The sequence below is a fragment of the Panthera uncia genome, chromosome D2, assembly GCF_023721935.1.
Source record: "Panthera uncia isolate 11264 chromosome D2, Puncia_PCG_1.0, whole genome shotgun sequence".
NCBI classification, from domain to species: Eukaryota; Metazoa; Chordata; class Mammalia; order Carnivora; family Felidae; genus Panthera; species Panthera uncia.
In genome coordinates, this window is record NC_064818.1 from 45,859,709 (window position 1) to 45,876,802 (window position 17,094).

Consider the following 17,094-nt stretch of genomic DNA (forward strand, 5'->3'; position numbering starts at 1 on the left):
ATAACCAGGCTTGAACTCACCACCCTGATATTAATGCCTGAGCTGAGATCAAGAGTTGGGTGCTTAACCAACTGAGCCACCAAGGCACCCTAGAAGATGTAAATCTGATTATCAAATGCTTAGCTAGATAAAAATAAAAGTGGTTTAATATGAACCAAGATTTTTCAAAAAGTTCATGTCCAAAATGTGTTTCCTTTAATTTCCTTTTTAGAAATCTAAAATTTACCTTTTAGATTTGGTCTAGAGAATGTTGATGTGATAAGTCATTAAATAACAACATATGCAGCTCAATTTGCCAAAGATATACTTTGATATCAAACTGAAATGTTAATTTTCACAGCAGAGATTTACTTTTCTTTTTTTTAAGATATTTTTTAATGTTCATGTATTTTTGAGAGAAAGAAAGCAGAGCACGAGTGGGGAGGGGCAGAAAGAGAGGGAGACACAGAACTCCAAACCAGGCTCCAGGCTCTGAGCTGTCAGCAGAGCCTGATGCAGGGCTCGAACCAACGAACTGCAGGGTTATAACCTGAGCCGAAGTCAGACACTTAACCAACTCTGCCACCCAGGTGCCCAGCTCATGGTGCTTTCAACTTTTAAAAATGAAAGAAAGAATCTGGTATTAATCAAGAGTCAGTTAAGTGTCCGACTCTTGATTTTGGCTCAAGTCATGATCTCACAGTTTGTGATTGGAGCCCTGTGTTGGACTCTGTGTTGGACCCTGCACTGACAGCACAGAACCTGTGTGGGATTCTGTGTCTCCCCCTTTCTCTGCCCCTCCCCTGCTTGCCAGCTCTCTGTCTTTCTCTCAAAATAAATAAATAAACTTGAATTGTTCTAAATCCATTAGTATGTTTTGGGATAATGACCTCTTTTTAAGTTAGAGACTGTTTAAACAAAAAGAGAATAGGAAGTCTAAGTAAGCAAATATCAACAGAGTAAACTGAAGCTCAGAAATTGAATGCTGCATTTTTAATGTCCTTTTGCAGCATTCCCTCTAGCCTCTAACCCTTTCTTCAGTATAGCAAACTCCTCATACTCTTTGACACAAACTGTTTCCTATCTCTCTCTTCGACCCTGACCATTAGAGTTTAAAAGAAATTCAGTTGTGAGTCTCAAGAAAGCTACTGGGGAAAAAGTTATTTCTACTAACCTGGGTGCAAATATTTGGCAAACAGAGTGCAATTTTCACCATATCAGGCAAAATCGACTGATATAAATGTTGAGCTTCTGCTTCTTCAAGTACCTGAAAACCAATAAAATATTTTAGTGAATAATAACAAATGAACAGATGTTTATTATGAAATTAAATTACATACCTGCTTTTCACAGGATCCCATAACGTACATCAGTATCATCAAACTCATGTAAAAGTACACCAATATGAGCACTAAGGTGAACTCAGGTAAACTTACAAATTCATTTTCAAATATATGTAATTTACCTCAATAACCTCTGAAAACTAATTAAGTATCCCAAATATCACATCTCTCTCACATCAACATTTATAATTAAATAAAACACTTGCAAATAAAAAACAGTACATCCTGCCCTTGCTTACAATTAAAAACTGCTAGACCAGTAAGGATTCTCTCAGAAACCTCAAGAATCCATCTAGCTTCAATAGTCTATAACTTAAAAGAAATCACCATAAAAGCTATAAAAATTATTTCAGAGCACAGTATAATTTTCAAATCTAACACACTGGGTAGTAAACAATGAAGTTTCTGATGACCTTAGAGTTTTCCTTTTCTAGGCACCCTTGGGAAGTTAAAACCACAATTCCCATATCATAATGTGATGCACAACAAAGATAACATTCACAGCCCATTTTACTTTTATAATTTCCCATCTCTACAGGATTTAGAAATTAGGTCTTTTAATCCAATTTCTCTCTAAAAAGTCAGGGCATTTCTTTAAAAGTACTAAAAATGATAATACTGTTAATTTGGAAATTAACCAATTTGGAATTAACTAACTAACCATTTGGAAATTAATTTGTTAACAGTCAAGATTAAAGTAAAACATTTCTCTACTTAAAATTACATTTGAACTAAAGAAAGTCTCACTTATTATCTAGTCTGATTCTGTCATTATTACTGAGAAAAGAAAACTGAGGCCAAGGAGGTTACCTGACTATCCTAGATTGAGACTGTCAATTAGTAATTAAATCAAAACTAGAACCCAAGTATTCTCACCTCCACTCCACTGCTCTCACCACCTCTCTATGTGACCATGGGATTACTGAGAATACAGACTCTTCACAAACCTATAGATTTTCTTTGCTGTAAACTAGAATAAAGGAATATTCATTCGCCTATCTGCAGCTGTACAAGGTATGTGTGTAAACAGAAAAAGTAACAAGTTATTTTACTCTGGTTTTAGAGGGAATTTCTAACACTAAGAATTTTCTTTATCCAGCGCTCTAAAAATCAAACTACACTTACCTCCCTCTTTAAATTCGGACAGTAGAAAAACTAATATTCAGAATGAACAGAAAGATATTTACAATTCAGGGAATTTGGGATTCAATTAATCACAGATACCTAGAAAACTAAGTGAATAACACAAGACAATTATTAATTCTGGGAAAAACAAAAAGTTGTGCTAGAAAAGCAATCATATCTTAGATATGAACAGTGTTTTTACCACCCTGGTTTAAAAACCAGAATATTGATCTTAATTGAAATGAATATGATAACTATAGTGGGAAATGGGAAGCAGAAATAACGCTTATGTTAACGGTGAAGGGGGAAGTGAATGATAGCTAAATCCTAATCCTCTATAATGGGAAGTTAACACATTTAAAAAAAAAAAAAAGAGTTTGAAGTGGTTCAATGGTTGCCTCTTCATTATAAGCCTCTTTATTATGATAAAAATAAAAACTAAATTGAAAAAAAATACAGTCATAGAAGTCATCCTACTATTTTAGAGGTACACATTAAAGATACTTGCTTTCCTTTGCCTGAAAATGCAGAAAACATTAACACGTTTGTTTAAAAATTCACTTTTCGTACTTATAATTCATCCTTTTGCTTCTTAAAACATATTTTGAAATAATTATGGATTCATAGGAAGTTGCAAAAATAGTATAGAGACGTCCAGTTTACCCTTGACCCAGTTTTCTTTAATGGTTACATTTTACATAATATCAAAAAACAGAAATTAATACTGGTACAGTGTGTATCATTCTATGCTATTTTTTATCACATGTACATTTGTGTAACCAACAGCAAAATCAAGATACAAACCTTTTTCTCTATAATCTCTCTCTCCTGCTACCCATTTAGTCACCCCCCTCCTTCCTCCAACCATTCCTAAGCCCTACCAACCACTAACCTGTTTTCCATCTCTACAATTTTGTCATGTTATATAAATGGAATCAAACAGTATATGTCGTTTTAAGACTGAATTTTTGGGGGTGCCTGGGTGGCTCAGTTGGTTAAGCGTCCGACTTCGGCTCAGGTCATGATCTCACAGTTTGTGAGTTCAAGCCCCACGTGGGGCTCTGTGCTGACAGCTCAGAGCCTGGAGCCTGCTTTGGATTCTGTGCCTCACTCTCTCTCTCTGCCTCTCCCCTGCTCAGGCTCTGTCTCTGCCCCAAAAATAAATAAAACAGTAAAAAAAAAATTTAAAAAAAAAAGACTGAATTTTTCATCCAGCATAATGCCCTTAAAATCAACTGAAGTTGACACAAGTATCAATGGTTAATCCCTTATTGCTAAGTAGTATTCCATGGTATGAATATACTACAATTTGTTTAACCATTACTCACTGAGGGACATTTTGTTTGTTTACACTTTTGGGCCGTCACAAGTAAAGCTGTCTTTTACTTTCAACTTGCCTATATCATTATGTCTGAAATGATTTCTTATAAACAACATACAGTGCATCTTTTTTATTCACTTGGTAAATCTCTTTTTTTGTTTAATGTTTATTTATTCTGAGAGAGAGAGTATAAGCAGGAGAGGGACAGAGAGAGGGCGACAGAGAGAGGGGGACAGAGAGCGGGGGACAGAGAGAATCTCAAGCAGGCTCTGCCCTGTCAGCAGAGCCTGATATGGGGCTGAATCCCATGAACCACGAGATTATGACCTAAGCTGAAATCAAGAGTTGGATGTTTAACCAAATGCTCCCACTTTGTAAATCTCTTTGAATTGGTAGATTTAGATCACTTAATTTACATTTAATTTAGGGAATATTCATTTCATTTTTTATTTTCTTTTTTTTTTTTTTTTAATTTTTTTTTTTTCAACGTTTATTTATTTTTGGGACAGAGAGAGACAGAGCATGAACGGGGGAGGGACAGAGAGAGAGGGAGACACAGAATCGGAAACAGGCTCCAGGCTCCGAGCCATCAGCCCAGAGCCTGACGCGGGGCTCGAACTCACGGACCGTGAGATCGTGACCTGGCTGAAGTCGGACGCTTAACCGACTGCGCCACCCAGGCGCCCCTCATTTTTTATTTTCTATTTATCTGTTCTTTTTTCTTCCTTCCTATGGGCTACTTAAACATGTTTTAGAATTCCATTTTTATTTATCTAAAATGTTTCTGAGTACATCTGTTTGAATAGATTTTTTCTTTATTCGCTGTTCTAGGCATTACATTATATATAACTTACGACAGTTTACTGGTGTCAACATCTTACCAATTCCAGGACAGAAATTTTACCTTAGTTCAAGTCCCTTTATCCTGCCCCATTTATAATTTTCAAATTTCCCTACATAGAAAGAACCACATTAGACCATACTATTTTTGAAAAACAGTTAAAGATAAACTGTCAAACACAATTTAAAATACTCAAGAAAAGTCTATTATATTGACTACATGTTTACTCTTTCTGTTGTTCTTCTGTCCTGATGTTCCAAAATTCCATCTTGTATCATTTCCTTTCTGTTTCAAGAAATTCCTTTAGATATTCTTTTAGGATAGGTCTACTAATGACAAAGTCTCTCCCTTTTCCTTCATCTAAACATCATGGTTTCCCCCTTTATTCCTGAAGAATATTTTCATTGGATATAGAATTGTGGGTTGACAATTTCCTTTTAGTCCTTTGAAAATATTTTATCACTTCCTTCTAGTCTCCATGTTTCCTGATGAGAAATCCACTATCATTCAAATTGTTTTTCTCCTATAGGCAATGTGTCATTTCTTTCCTAAAGCTTTCAAAATGTTTTCTTTGCCTTTTCAGAAGTCTGACTTTTAGGAAGTCTTGGCATGGAACCCCTGTTTGGGGTTCACTTGTCTTCTTCACACTGCAGGTTTATGTCTTTTGTAAAATTTGAGAAATTTTCAGCTATTATTTCTAGTTTTAAGCTACTAATTCTTCTATTTTTTCAGCCTTGTCCTCTTTCTCCTCTCCTTGTGGTACTAAAACGACATGAACATCAGATCTTTTGTTATAGTCCCAAAGGTCCTTAAACCGGCTTTTTTTTTAACATGAAATTTAATGTCAAATTGGTTTCCATACAACACCAGTGCTCATCCCAACAGGTGCCCTCCTCAATACCCATCACCCACCCTCCCCTCCCTCCCACCCCCCATTTACCCTCAGTTTGTTCTCAGTTTTTAAGAGTCTCTTATGCTTTGGCTCTCTCCCTCTCTAACCTTTTTCTTTTTTTCCCCTTCCCCTCCCCCATGGTCTTAAGTTTCTCAGGATCCACATAAGAGTGAAAACATACGGTATCTGTCTTTCTCTGTATGGCTTATTTCACTTAGCGTAACACTCTCCAGTCCCATCCACATTGCTACAAAAGGCCATATTTCATTCTTTCTCATTGCCAAGTAGTATTCCATTGTATATATAAACCACAACTTCTTTATACATTTATCAGTTGATGGACATTTAGGCTCTTTCCATAATTTGGCTATTGTTGATCGTGCTGCTATAAACATTGGGGTACAAGTGCCCCTATGCATCAGCACTCCTGTATCCCTTGGGTAAATTCCCAGCAGTGCTATTGCTGGGTCATAGGGTAGCTCTATTTTTAATTTTTTGAGGAACCTCCACACTGTTTTTCAGACTGCACCAGTTTGCATTCCCACCAACAGTGCAAGAGGGTTCCCATTTCTCCATATCCTCTCTAGCATCTATAGTCTCCTGATTTGTTCATTTTAGCCACTCTGACTGGCGTGAGGTGGTATCTCAGTGTGGTTTTGATTTGTATTTCCCTGATGAGGAGCGACGTTAAGCATCTTTTCCTGTGCCTGCTGGCCATCCGGATGTCTTCTTTAGAGAAGTGTCTATTCATGTCTTCTGCCCATTTCTTCACTGGATTATTTGTTTTTTGGGTGTGGAGTTTGGTGAGTTCTTTATAGATTTTGGATACTAGCTCACCAAAGGTCCTAAAACTGTTTTTTATCCAGTCTATTCCCTTTCTGTTGTTCCAAATGAATAATTCTGTTGTTCTTTTTCAAGTTCACCATTTGTTTCTTCTGTCATCCCATTTCTCCATTGAGCTCATCCACTGCATTTTTTAAATTTCCGTTATTCTATTTTTCAGTTCTAAAATTTCCATTTGGTTTTTCTTCATAGCTACTATTTCTTTGCTAGAACTATTTTTTCATTGTTTCAAGCAGGTCTATAATTGCCCATTGAAGCCTTTTGTGATGGCTGCTTTAAAATCTTGTTAGATAATCCTAGAAGCGCCTGGGTAGCCCAGTCAGTTAAGTGTCCAATTAAGGCTCAGGTAATAATCTTGTAGTTCATGGGTTCGAGCCCTGCATCGAGCTCTGTGCTGACAGCCCTGAGCCTGAGCCAACTTCTGATTCTTTCTCTCTCTGCCCCTTCCCCACTCATTTTCTGTCTGTCTCAAAAATAACCATTTATAAATACATACATACATAAATAAATAAAATCTCGTCAGATACTTTCAATATCTGTTTTATATTAAGGTAGGTATCTATTGATTGTCTTTTCTCATTTCAACTCGGATTTTCCTCATTCTTGGTAAGGAGTCATTTTTGGTTGAAATCTGGATACTGTGGGTATTATGTTGTGAGATTCTAGATCTTATTTAAATCTTATTTTAGCAGGTCTTCTGTAACAGGGGAAGGCAAGAGCTGCCTCATTACTGCCAGTTCAGAGTAGAAAGTCAGGTTTTTTACTTGGTGAAGAGTGGGGGAGGCATCCTGTACTACTCAGTTGGGGGTAAGAGTTAGACCTCCCCACCAGGCCTCTACTGTATCTTTTCTAGGGCCCCACAGACCCTTGTTGGTCAGTCTTCTCTCCACCTTTCAGAGTCTTCTCATAGTTATAAAAAAATTTTTTTAATGTTTTTATTTTTGATTGAGGGGGGGAGAGAGAGAGAGAGAGAGAGAGCGAGCACGAGCAAGGGAGGGGCAGAGAGACAGGGAGACAGAATCCAAAGCAGGTTCCAGTCTCTGAGCTGTCAGCACAGAGCCCGACATGGGGCTCGAACTCCTGAACCACAAGATCATGACCTGAGCCCAAGTCAGACACCCAACTGACTGAGCCACCCAGGCACCCTGGAATCTTCTTATGTTTATATAGTGTCCAGGGTTTTTAGCTATATTAAGCAGGAGAGATGGGGAGAAATGTCTACCCAAACATTTTTAACCTCAAGACATTTAACCTTATGTGTCTAAATGGGCTGACAGCTGCTTCTCCTTTGGGCACCTGTCCTTGTCTTTTAAAATTGACATATGAGTAGTTGCTGCCATGCTTTGCTGACTGTCACAAGCTTTAAAATATCACTTATTTATCTGATAAAGCATTTTTGTACTGGACTTCCTCACAACTGTCAACACTTCAGAGCTATGTCTAAAGCCGCTTTGGAAACAAAAACAAGAACATAAGAAACGTCATTTGAGAACATAACCAACCCAACTACTGCTTGAGACAGAATGCATAATTTAAAAAGCTACCTTGATCTCAAGCCCTCTCACATATTATTATTTTTATGTGAATGTTACCGTTTACAAATTATTATTTACTATTAATCTGTATACTGCAAACCAAGATACAAGTGGTGAAAGGTTTTTAAAATGTAAATAATTTCGGGGCACCTGGGTGGCTCAGTTGATTAAGCATCTGACTTCGGCTCAGGTCATGATCTCACAGTTTGTGGGTTCGAGCCCTGTGTCAGGCTCTGTGCTGACAGCTCAGAGCCTGGAGCCTGCTTTGGATTCTGTGTCTTCCTCTCTCTCTGTCCTCCCCTCCTTGTGTTCTCTCTCTCAAAAATAAATGAACATTAAAAAAAATTTTTAATTAAAAAATTAAAATGCAAATAACTTCTTCACTTGCAGAGTAACAAGAACCTTAAACAATAAATAACAGTTATAATACATCATATATTATGTTTATTTATAATAATGGTGATGATGATTATAAGGAAAATAAACATAAGATAGTAAAAAGGAGAGCTTCATTAAATTTTCCCAAAAGTAAAGCCCTGCCCTCTACTGGAAAGTCTGCATAGATAATTATATGTAGCAAGTGTTTCTGCATATGAATGTGTGTGCGTGTATTGTGTTTTTTCTAGTCCCACAAATCCATTATGCATGTCTCAATTCAAAATTGACACAATGAGTTCCAAAATTATAATACTATTTAGTTCATTGCTTCTTTTTAAACTTTAAACCTGCTTGTTAATTCAACTGGCCAATAAACAAAAATCTTGAGTATTTATTATGTGCCACTGTGCCAGGAATGAAGACAAAGCTCTATGCTCTCTCTGGGACCCCCTCAATAGGTCAGCCTTAACCCTGAAGGGCAGTCATCATAGTGACTGTGGAAAGGCTAGTCCTTTAGCAGACAGAAACATGGACAAACTACTAAAATAAAGTAACTGATTTGCCAAATGCCAAAACATTATGAATGATTTAAATATCTAGAAGAATGCAAATAAGAGATGTTTACTTATTTCTTCTTTCACAGAATACTTGACCAACTAAAACCAAATCTGTGAAATGTGTTCTAACACTACAGACATATTCATATGTGCCTAAGTACAGTATCTAACACACAGAAAGTATTAAATAAATAATGACTACTGAACTTTGAGAGAATAAGTGAAATCTGTAGCTGATAAAATCAGGAAACTACCATCATTTTACTAAAGGAGGAAGTTTCCATAGATATACTTCTTCAAACAGTTCATAGCAAACAACTTTTAAAAAGTGTCCAGTCACAAATCAGTGAACATAATAAACACCTTAAGCCATTCCATTTTATCTACTGGTCTAAACCTAGTTAGATCCCAGTAAAATTCTGAAATTACTAATAATCTACTTTAATGAAAATGTTCAAAAAAATTTTATATGTAAGGTCTAGACTACATATAAATAATTTTATTTAATTATTAAATTAAATTTTAAATGTTATTAAATAATTTTTCAAAATAAAAAGTATTATCACACCCCAAAATCTGAAGAGGAAAAAACTCATAATCCTATGACTCTGAAATTAAAATAACTGCTCAACTTTGTTAGTTTTTAACTAAATGGTATACTATATTTTCCTGTGGCTTGTTTTTTAGCCATAAGAGAAAGCCATAGAAGTCCTTCCATGTAATAGAATGATAAATGCTACACAGTACTCCATAGTATAGATGTATAATTCTCTATTGATAGTAACTATTTTTCCCAACATTAAATGAAAATTTTAAAAATACAGCAAAGGGGCGCCTGGGTGGCTCAGTTGGTTGAGAGTCCAACTCTTGGTTTCAGCTTAGGTCATGATCCCAGGGTCATGAGATCAAGCCCCGTGTCCAGCTTGGCACTGAGCATGGAGCCTGCTTAAGATCTGTATTCTCTCTCCATCTTCCCCTCTCCCCTCTACCCCCTGCTCCCACTTACTCTCTCTAAAAAACAAAAACCAAACAGCAAAGTTAAAATAACTATACACTGAATACTCATACACTCAGTAGTTTCTATGATTACATTTTTCTATATTTACTTTTGTCATATATCTACCCATCCATCAATCCATTTTTAAATGCATTTTGAAGTAACTGGGGACATCAGTACTTTCATCACTTCAGCCTGCATGTCAGTAAGCAGTATAGTTTAAAATTTAATATTTAGTTTAATATTTATTTACAGTTTTCTTTCCTTTGAGGTAAAATTTACATACAGTGAAATAAGCTAACCTTAAGCAGTATACTTAAGTGGCGTATTACCATTCAACAAATTTTTACAAGGGTATACACCTGCATAACCCAGACCCCTACCAAGATATAGGACATTATCAAAACCCTAAAAGTTCTCTCATGCCCCTTCCCAGGAAACTCCTATCCCCACACCTGAGGGACTACCATTGTTCTAAATTTGTTCTATTATAGATTAGTTCTGCCTCTTGTAAAACTTCATATGTTGGAAACAAAGGACCTGTTCTGTTTTATGGAAGGCTTTTTTCCCCCTCAACACAATATTTTATCAGTGATTTTGTTCCCTTTTATTATTTTATTCCATTGTATGAATACACCACCATTTGTTTATTCATTCTCTTGCTGATAGACAACTGAGCTGTTTCCTGGTTTTGGCCAATAGGGAAAGATGCTATAACTTTCTTGTATAAACACAAGACTTTTTGTGTACATACTTTCATTTCTCTTGGGTATAGAAAGGAGCAGAATTAATGGGTCATAGGGTAGGTAAATGTTTAGTTTTCTTTGTTAAGATTTTTTAAATGCTTTTTATTTATTTTGAGAGCGCAAGCACACATGAGCGTGTGCAAGTGGGGGAGGGGCAGAGAGAGGGAAGGAGAGAGAATCCCAAGCAAGCTCCGAGCCTTGTCTCAATCCCACAAACCGTGAGATCATGACCCCAGCTGAAATCAAGAATTGCTTGTATAACCGACTGAACCACCAATGAGCCACCCAGGCGCCTCTAAAGGTTTAGTTTTCTAAAGAACTGCTACACCTTTCCCACAATATAACATAGTAGTATCATTGTACACTCCCAACAACAAAGTATGCGAATTCCACTTGCTTCACATCTCTACTTACAGTTGGGTCATTTTAGTTTCAGCCTTTCTAGTGCTTATGTATTAGTATTTAGGATACATAAATACAATTCATTTATTTGTTAGGTAAACTTGTTGCAGATATTTTGCCCTGTTTTTAGTTTGTCTGTTCATTTTCTTAATGCCTTTAGGTGACAAATATTCATTAATTTTTTTATGGCTAATGCTGAGTCCTATGAAATCTCTGCCTAAGTGATAAAGATGCTTTCTTCTAGAAGCTTTATGGTTTTAGCTTTTGTATTTAGAATTATTTTCCATACATGCTGTGTAGGGGAAAGTATATGTATATCCCCCATGCATATATCCAGTTTTTCCTGCACCATTTGTTAAAAAGAGGTTTCTTTTCCCCCATTCGATTGCTTTGGCACCTTTGTTGAAAATCAAATGATTATATGACCATGGGTTTTCTTGGCTGTCCACTGAGCCATTTGCTTCTTTGTTACATTTTGTTTTTATTGAAGTTTAATTAACATACGATGTTATATTAGTTTCAGGTATATAATATAACGATTCAACAATCCTATATTATTCAGTGCTTATCACAATTTGATTCTCATGCCACTGTCACACTGTATTAGTTTCCTTAGGCTGCTAAAGCTAAGTGCACAAACTGTGTGGCTTAAAACAACAAAAATTTCTTCTTTTACAGTTTTGGAGGCTGAAATCAAGGTGCTGGCAGGGTCGTTCGCCCTCTGAAAGCTCTAGGGAAGAATCCTTCCTTGCCTCTTCCTAGTTTTGGTAGCTACCAGCAATCCTTGGGGTTCCTGGACTTTTAGAAGCTTTCAAGAAATCGTAGCTACGATTATGATGATACATATTTTACCCTCTTACTTGTTTAACATTCTACTACACTTAAATGACTAAATATGCAACAAGACTTGGTTCATGTTTCCCTGTGAAGCCTTCCCTGGTTTTCCTAATTGCTCCTTCTTCTGTGACTCTATAGTCACACACACATACCTGTATTATAGCACTTATTATAGATTATAATTATTTACATGGTTTTTCCCTCTTCTCTCATCTGTGAAACACTGCAAAGGCAGGGAATGTATTTCATACAGCTTGTATTCCAGTACCAGGCACAGTATTTAGTATTCATTATTTGCTGAATAAAGAGTTAATGAAAAGAAAAACATCACATTTTATCTTGAAAGTATCGCTGAAAAATAGAAAGCATAAAAACTCTAAAGAAACTATAGCTCAAAGAAGGTAAAGCAATTTCCCACACTCACACTTAGTGGCATAAATCAGGACTAGATGCCAGGGCTTTGTCTGCCAGGTTTTAGAGTACAGAGCACTGGCCAAGAAACTGGTAGACTATAGAGGTGCAGATCTGCACTTACTCTCTGTGTTAACAAAAAATTTCTCAATTCTTTCTCAATTTCCTCATCCATAATAAGGATCATTCTAACTCTGTTTAACTTACAGAGTTATGAAGGCTCAGATGTAACAGTGTTTTATGAATTCTAAAGCCCCACACACAAATGCAAAGTAACAGTAATAATCATAATCTAATGGGCCAGTAAATCACTACCTTACTGGAGCCTCCCTCTTTCTTCATCACCCCCACATCAATTAACTGCCAGGTCCTACTGACTGATCCAGCAGGAACTTACATATTCATTACCTCTTCTTAATCGCTACTACTAAGCTACCCTGACTCAGCCCCTCATTCAATCTCCCCAAGAGTGCTATAACAATCTAACTGCTGCCCTACTGCTGGCCCACCTTCAGTTTCTGCCCAAGTACACCCAGGTGTGTCCCTGCTCCACTTGAAAGCTTTCAATGCTTTTCAATGCCTTTACAATACAGGGCAAACTCTTTGAACTAATAACCAACTATTTGGCCCTAGAATGTTCATCTAGTCTCGTTTAGCACATGCACACACCACCTTCTGGGCATTTTACATACCAGGCAACTCAGCAATTTACTCACCACTAGCACCTACCTGTGCTGCCACAGATACAATTTGTGCTACACCTGTATCTTTCTTACTCAAAAATTTTTTAAAATGTTTGTTTATTTTTGGGAGAAAGAGTACGAGCAGGGGAGAGGCAGGGAGAGGGAGACACAGAATCCAAAGCAGGCTCCAGGCTCTGATCGGTCAACCACAGAACCTGACCAAACTCCCAGACCGCAAGATTATGACCTGAGCCAAAGTCAGGCATTTAACCGACTGAGCCACGCAGGTGCCCCTTTCCTACTCAACTTTAAAACTTACCTAACCTTTTGATGTCCTGCTTAAACAACATGTTGCTTCAAAGTCTATCCAAATTTATTCACCAGGTAGAAGGTAACTCTCCCTCTTACAATTTATCTGTACTTTTTTTTTCACAAGACACTTAAGACTTTCTGCTTTATATTGTAGTTATTTACGGATATGCCTACTCGTGCTTACTAGAAGTTCCTTTAAGACACGATTTATGTTGATTCACTATGCCTAGAACAGTGATATTCATATGTAACATTATGTAACATTCTCAATAAAAATATTTGTTAAATTAACTGACATTTTGTATCATAGTTAGGTATTTTACAAATTTTCCTCTTCCTCCTCTCTACTGTCTATGAGAATCTCCACTGCTTACGGCAAATACTAGAGTTTCTTTCTTTCTTTCCTTCTCTTTTCTTTTCTCTTTTCTTTCCTTCTTCCCTTCCAAAGAAAAATAAATTGGAGCACCTAGGTGGCTCAGTCGTTAAGCATCCGACTTCGGCTCAGGTCACGATCTCACGGTTTGTGAGCTCCAGCCCCTCTTCCAGTAAAAACACAAGCTCCACTTTGGGTGAGCCCTGCTTCTCTTTCCCTCTCTTTCTCTCTCTCTCCCTCTCTCTCCCTCTTCTTCTCTTTGCCACTCCTCTCTTTCTGCCCCTCACTCACTTGTGGCCTCTCTCTCTCTCCCAAAAAAAGAAATTAAACTGCATATGGATTGAGCTTTCTATAATATACCTAAAACTTTTTACCTGTAATACACTTAAAACCTACCAGAGCTACCTCTAGAGCATCCCAAATCTGAGAGACAGGTTCATATTTCAGAAATTAAAAAGAAATCACTTAAGTCAGAATTATCAAGATCTTTGAGATCCACCTATTCTTCAGGGACGTTTTTAGACTATAAATTTAAATGTTAGAGAGAAAAAAAACAATTATAGCACTAAATTATGTAAGAGTAAAAAATCAACTGGAGAAGGTGAATGTTTCCTACATTTATTTGTGCATGACTCAGGCTGACACTTTGAAGAGAAGAATGTGACAGCTTACAAGAAAACAAACTCACTCACTCCCCTTAATTTCTGAAGGCTCATGCAAGTCTGACAGGCCAACCACAGGGTGATCTCTCATGTGTATCATCCATGACAATTATGGCTTCAATAAAAATGTTCTCCAAATTTTAATAAAGCCCAATTGGTTTTCAGGAAATAGCTAGCCTAATCTCTTCATATTTAAGAAAGCGTATTTCAGAAATTAGTGAACTAATTTGTGCACCTAATTAAGGCTGTCTAAAAATTTTATCTTAAAGCATGAAAAGAGGTATGAAATGAATGCAGTGGAGGAGGACACGGTGATATGAAAGGCTGAGCGCTAACAGGGGTCAGTGTTGGTGGCACAGGGTAAAGAGCTATGCTGAGAGGCCATCCTGCCTCTGTATCACCTTTGCTGGTTTTCCTCTTCAAACAGCAATTAAGAGTTTCCCTGTGAATTTTCAAAGTGCTGTGACTAAATGTGGGAAGCACATTTAAAAAAATCACAGCTCATTATAAGCATTTGAAATGATTTAAGGTCTTAGAGTATTTACCTTGCAACATACACTGGAAATAATCTGTACCTGTCATTATATTAATTTGATAGTTGTTTAATATGGGGAAAATCAGGCTGCTATAGACACTTCCTATTCTTCCCCATCATTGGTTATCGGGAGCAGAAGGGGGAAAAAAAAAAAAAAAAAAAAAGGAAAAAGATTGCTAAGCAGCGGAATCTCATCTTATTCTGAATCTCCAAGCCCAAAGCGGAGCTCTAATTAGCCAGTACAGGGAAGAGGAAGGAGGAATGAAGTGAGAAAGAGCTTTCCTGGGGATCCTCACAACTCCATTTCCAGTCTCTCCCAATCACTGTTCTATTGCTCAGGACAGAACTCTGCACTGGTTTCTTACACCATTCAGAAAACAAGCCACCAATGTCTTAAAATTCATGCATTTTTGTAGATGGGTGTGGAAATTTCACCATTATAGACTCCTAAATCGAAATAATTAACAACTAGTCTGGGAACACAACCAATTTGGGAGGAATATCTTCATCTAATTCTTAAAACAAAATATGCCTCTAATCAAAAACAGCCACATCATTTCCTACACAAATCTCATTAGATTATACATGAATAGGATTGTGTAGGTTTATGAAACATAAAGGAAGCTCTTCTCTAAACAGTATTTACTGACAATGACAATCTTTTTTCATGCTAATAATAAAATGCACAGAGTATTCTTACCTTAGAAAGGACAAAATATAATAACACAACCTCATTATCCTCTGTCTCCAAAGAAGAATTTACTTCTCAGTACTGTTATGGTAAATGATTACTCTTTAGGGAACAATCCCACACTAGCACAAGATACTGATAGGTCTTTCTCATCTCTCACTCCTATTACCGTATGACTACATGGCCATATCCATCAATCATGTTAGCAAACACAACCAAACCACAATGCTATTACAGAGAAGCTAACACATATTTTCAATACCATATAGTCACACTATTATCCATCTTTCATAGCCAGGCAATCAAACTGAACATGACAAGATTTCAGACAAACAGCTAATGGTAATATAAGTTTTCTTCCAGTCCTGGAAGCAACATGAACTTAATTTGTTCAACAAATATAAGTTCAATCTTTTACTATGGTTTATATTTTTAAATTTAACAAGAATATTTTTGAACTATAGAAATACTTTAAAATTACTTATTTTTATTTAAAAAATTTTTTTAATGTTATTTATTTTTGAGGGAAAGAGCGCAAGTGAGCGAGCACAAGTAGGAGAGGGGCAGAGAGACGTGGACAGAGGATCTGAAGCAGGCTCTGCGCTGACAGCACAGAGCCCTACACAGGGCTTGAATTCACAAACCATGAGATCATGACCTGAGCCGAAGTTACACACTTAACTGACTGAGCCGCCCAGGTGCCCCTTACTTATTTTTACTTTTAAGTAACTTTTAAGGTAGTTCAATGATAGCTTCTCACACGACTGGAAAAATAATTTGCCACATAAACCAAGTAATGTGCATACATAAAGTGCATACATATATATTACAGTGTTTAATTCTTAATTTAATTCTTAAATTATACCGTATGAGTCAACAATCAATATTATAGTACAAACTTCACTCTTACTAACAAAAGGCTGAAACGCATGACTTTCCCACAAGGTGTGAGGGTGCCCCCTGGTGGCAGATTCCTTGCAGAAAACAAAGAAATGTATTAACAGAAAATAAACACTATTGCAATGAAAATATCCTTTAAAAAATTTGACCAAGTTCTACTCAACAACTCAGTTATTTCAGGCAATACCCAATGTAGAAAAAATTCAAAATGTGATCAAAGAATGTTGAGAAATCTCTGAAGTTCACTGTGAAAAGATCTGACCAGCAGCGATTTCCAAGTAGCAAGACCAACAAGATATCTAACACAGAGGAATCTGAGAGATGACTTCAGCCAGCACAGAACAAAACTTTCTAAGCTGTCCAGGATGGTAGCCACCAGCCACATGAAATGACTTAGCATTTGAAATGTGGCCAAGTGTGACTGAGCAACTGAATTTCATATTTTATTTCACTTTAAATTTTTTAAAAATGTTTATTTATTGAGAGAGAGAGAGGAGGAAGGGGCTGAGAGAGAGAGAGAGAGAGAGAGAGAGCATCCCAAGCAGGCTCTGCACCTGTGCTTGGGCACAGAGCCCAATGCAGGGCTCAATCTCACAAACCATGAGATCATGGCCTGAGCCAAAGTCAAGAGTTGGATGCTTAACCAACTGATCCATCCAGGCACTCCTATTTCACTTTAAATAGCCATCTAAGGCTTTGGCTACTGTTTGGACAACACAGATCTAGTCCTA

General features: G+C 36.9%; 1 protein-coding gene across 6 annotated transcripts in view; it reads right to left on the reverse strand.

Moving 5' to 3' along the window:
• PARG (poly(ADP-ribose) glycohydrolase) overlaps nucleotides 1–17,094 on the reverse strand; it is a 132,339-nt gene that overhangs the window by 74,890 nt on the left and 40,355 nt on the right. For all 6 annotated transcript variants that reach the window (XM_049645364.1, XM_049645361.1, XM_049645363.1 and 3 more), the window contains one exon: nucleotides 1,154–1,246. In XM_049645364.1, coding sequence (XP_049501321.1) covers nucleotides 1,154–1,246 — 93 coding nt within the window. The remainder of the gene's footprint in view (nucleotides 1–1,153; nucleotides 1,247–17,094) is intronic.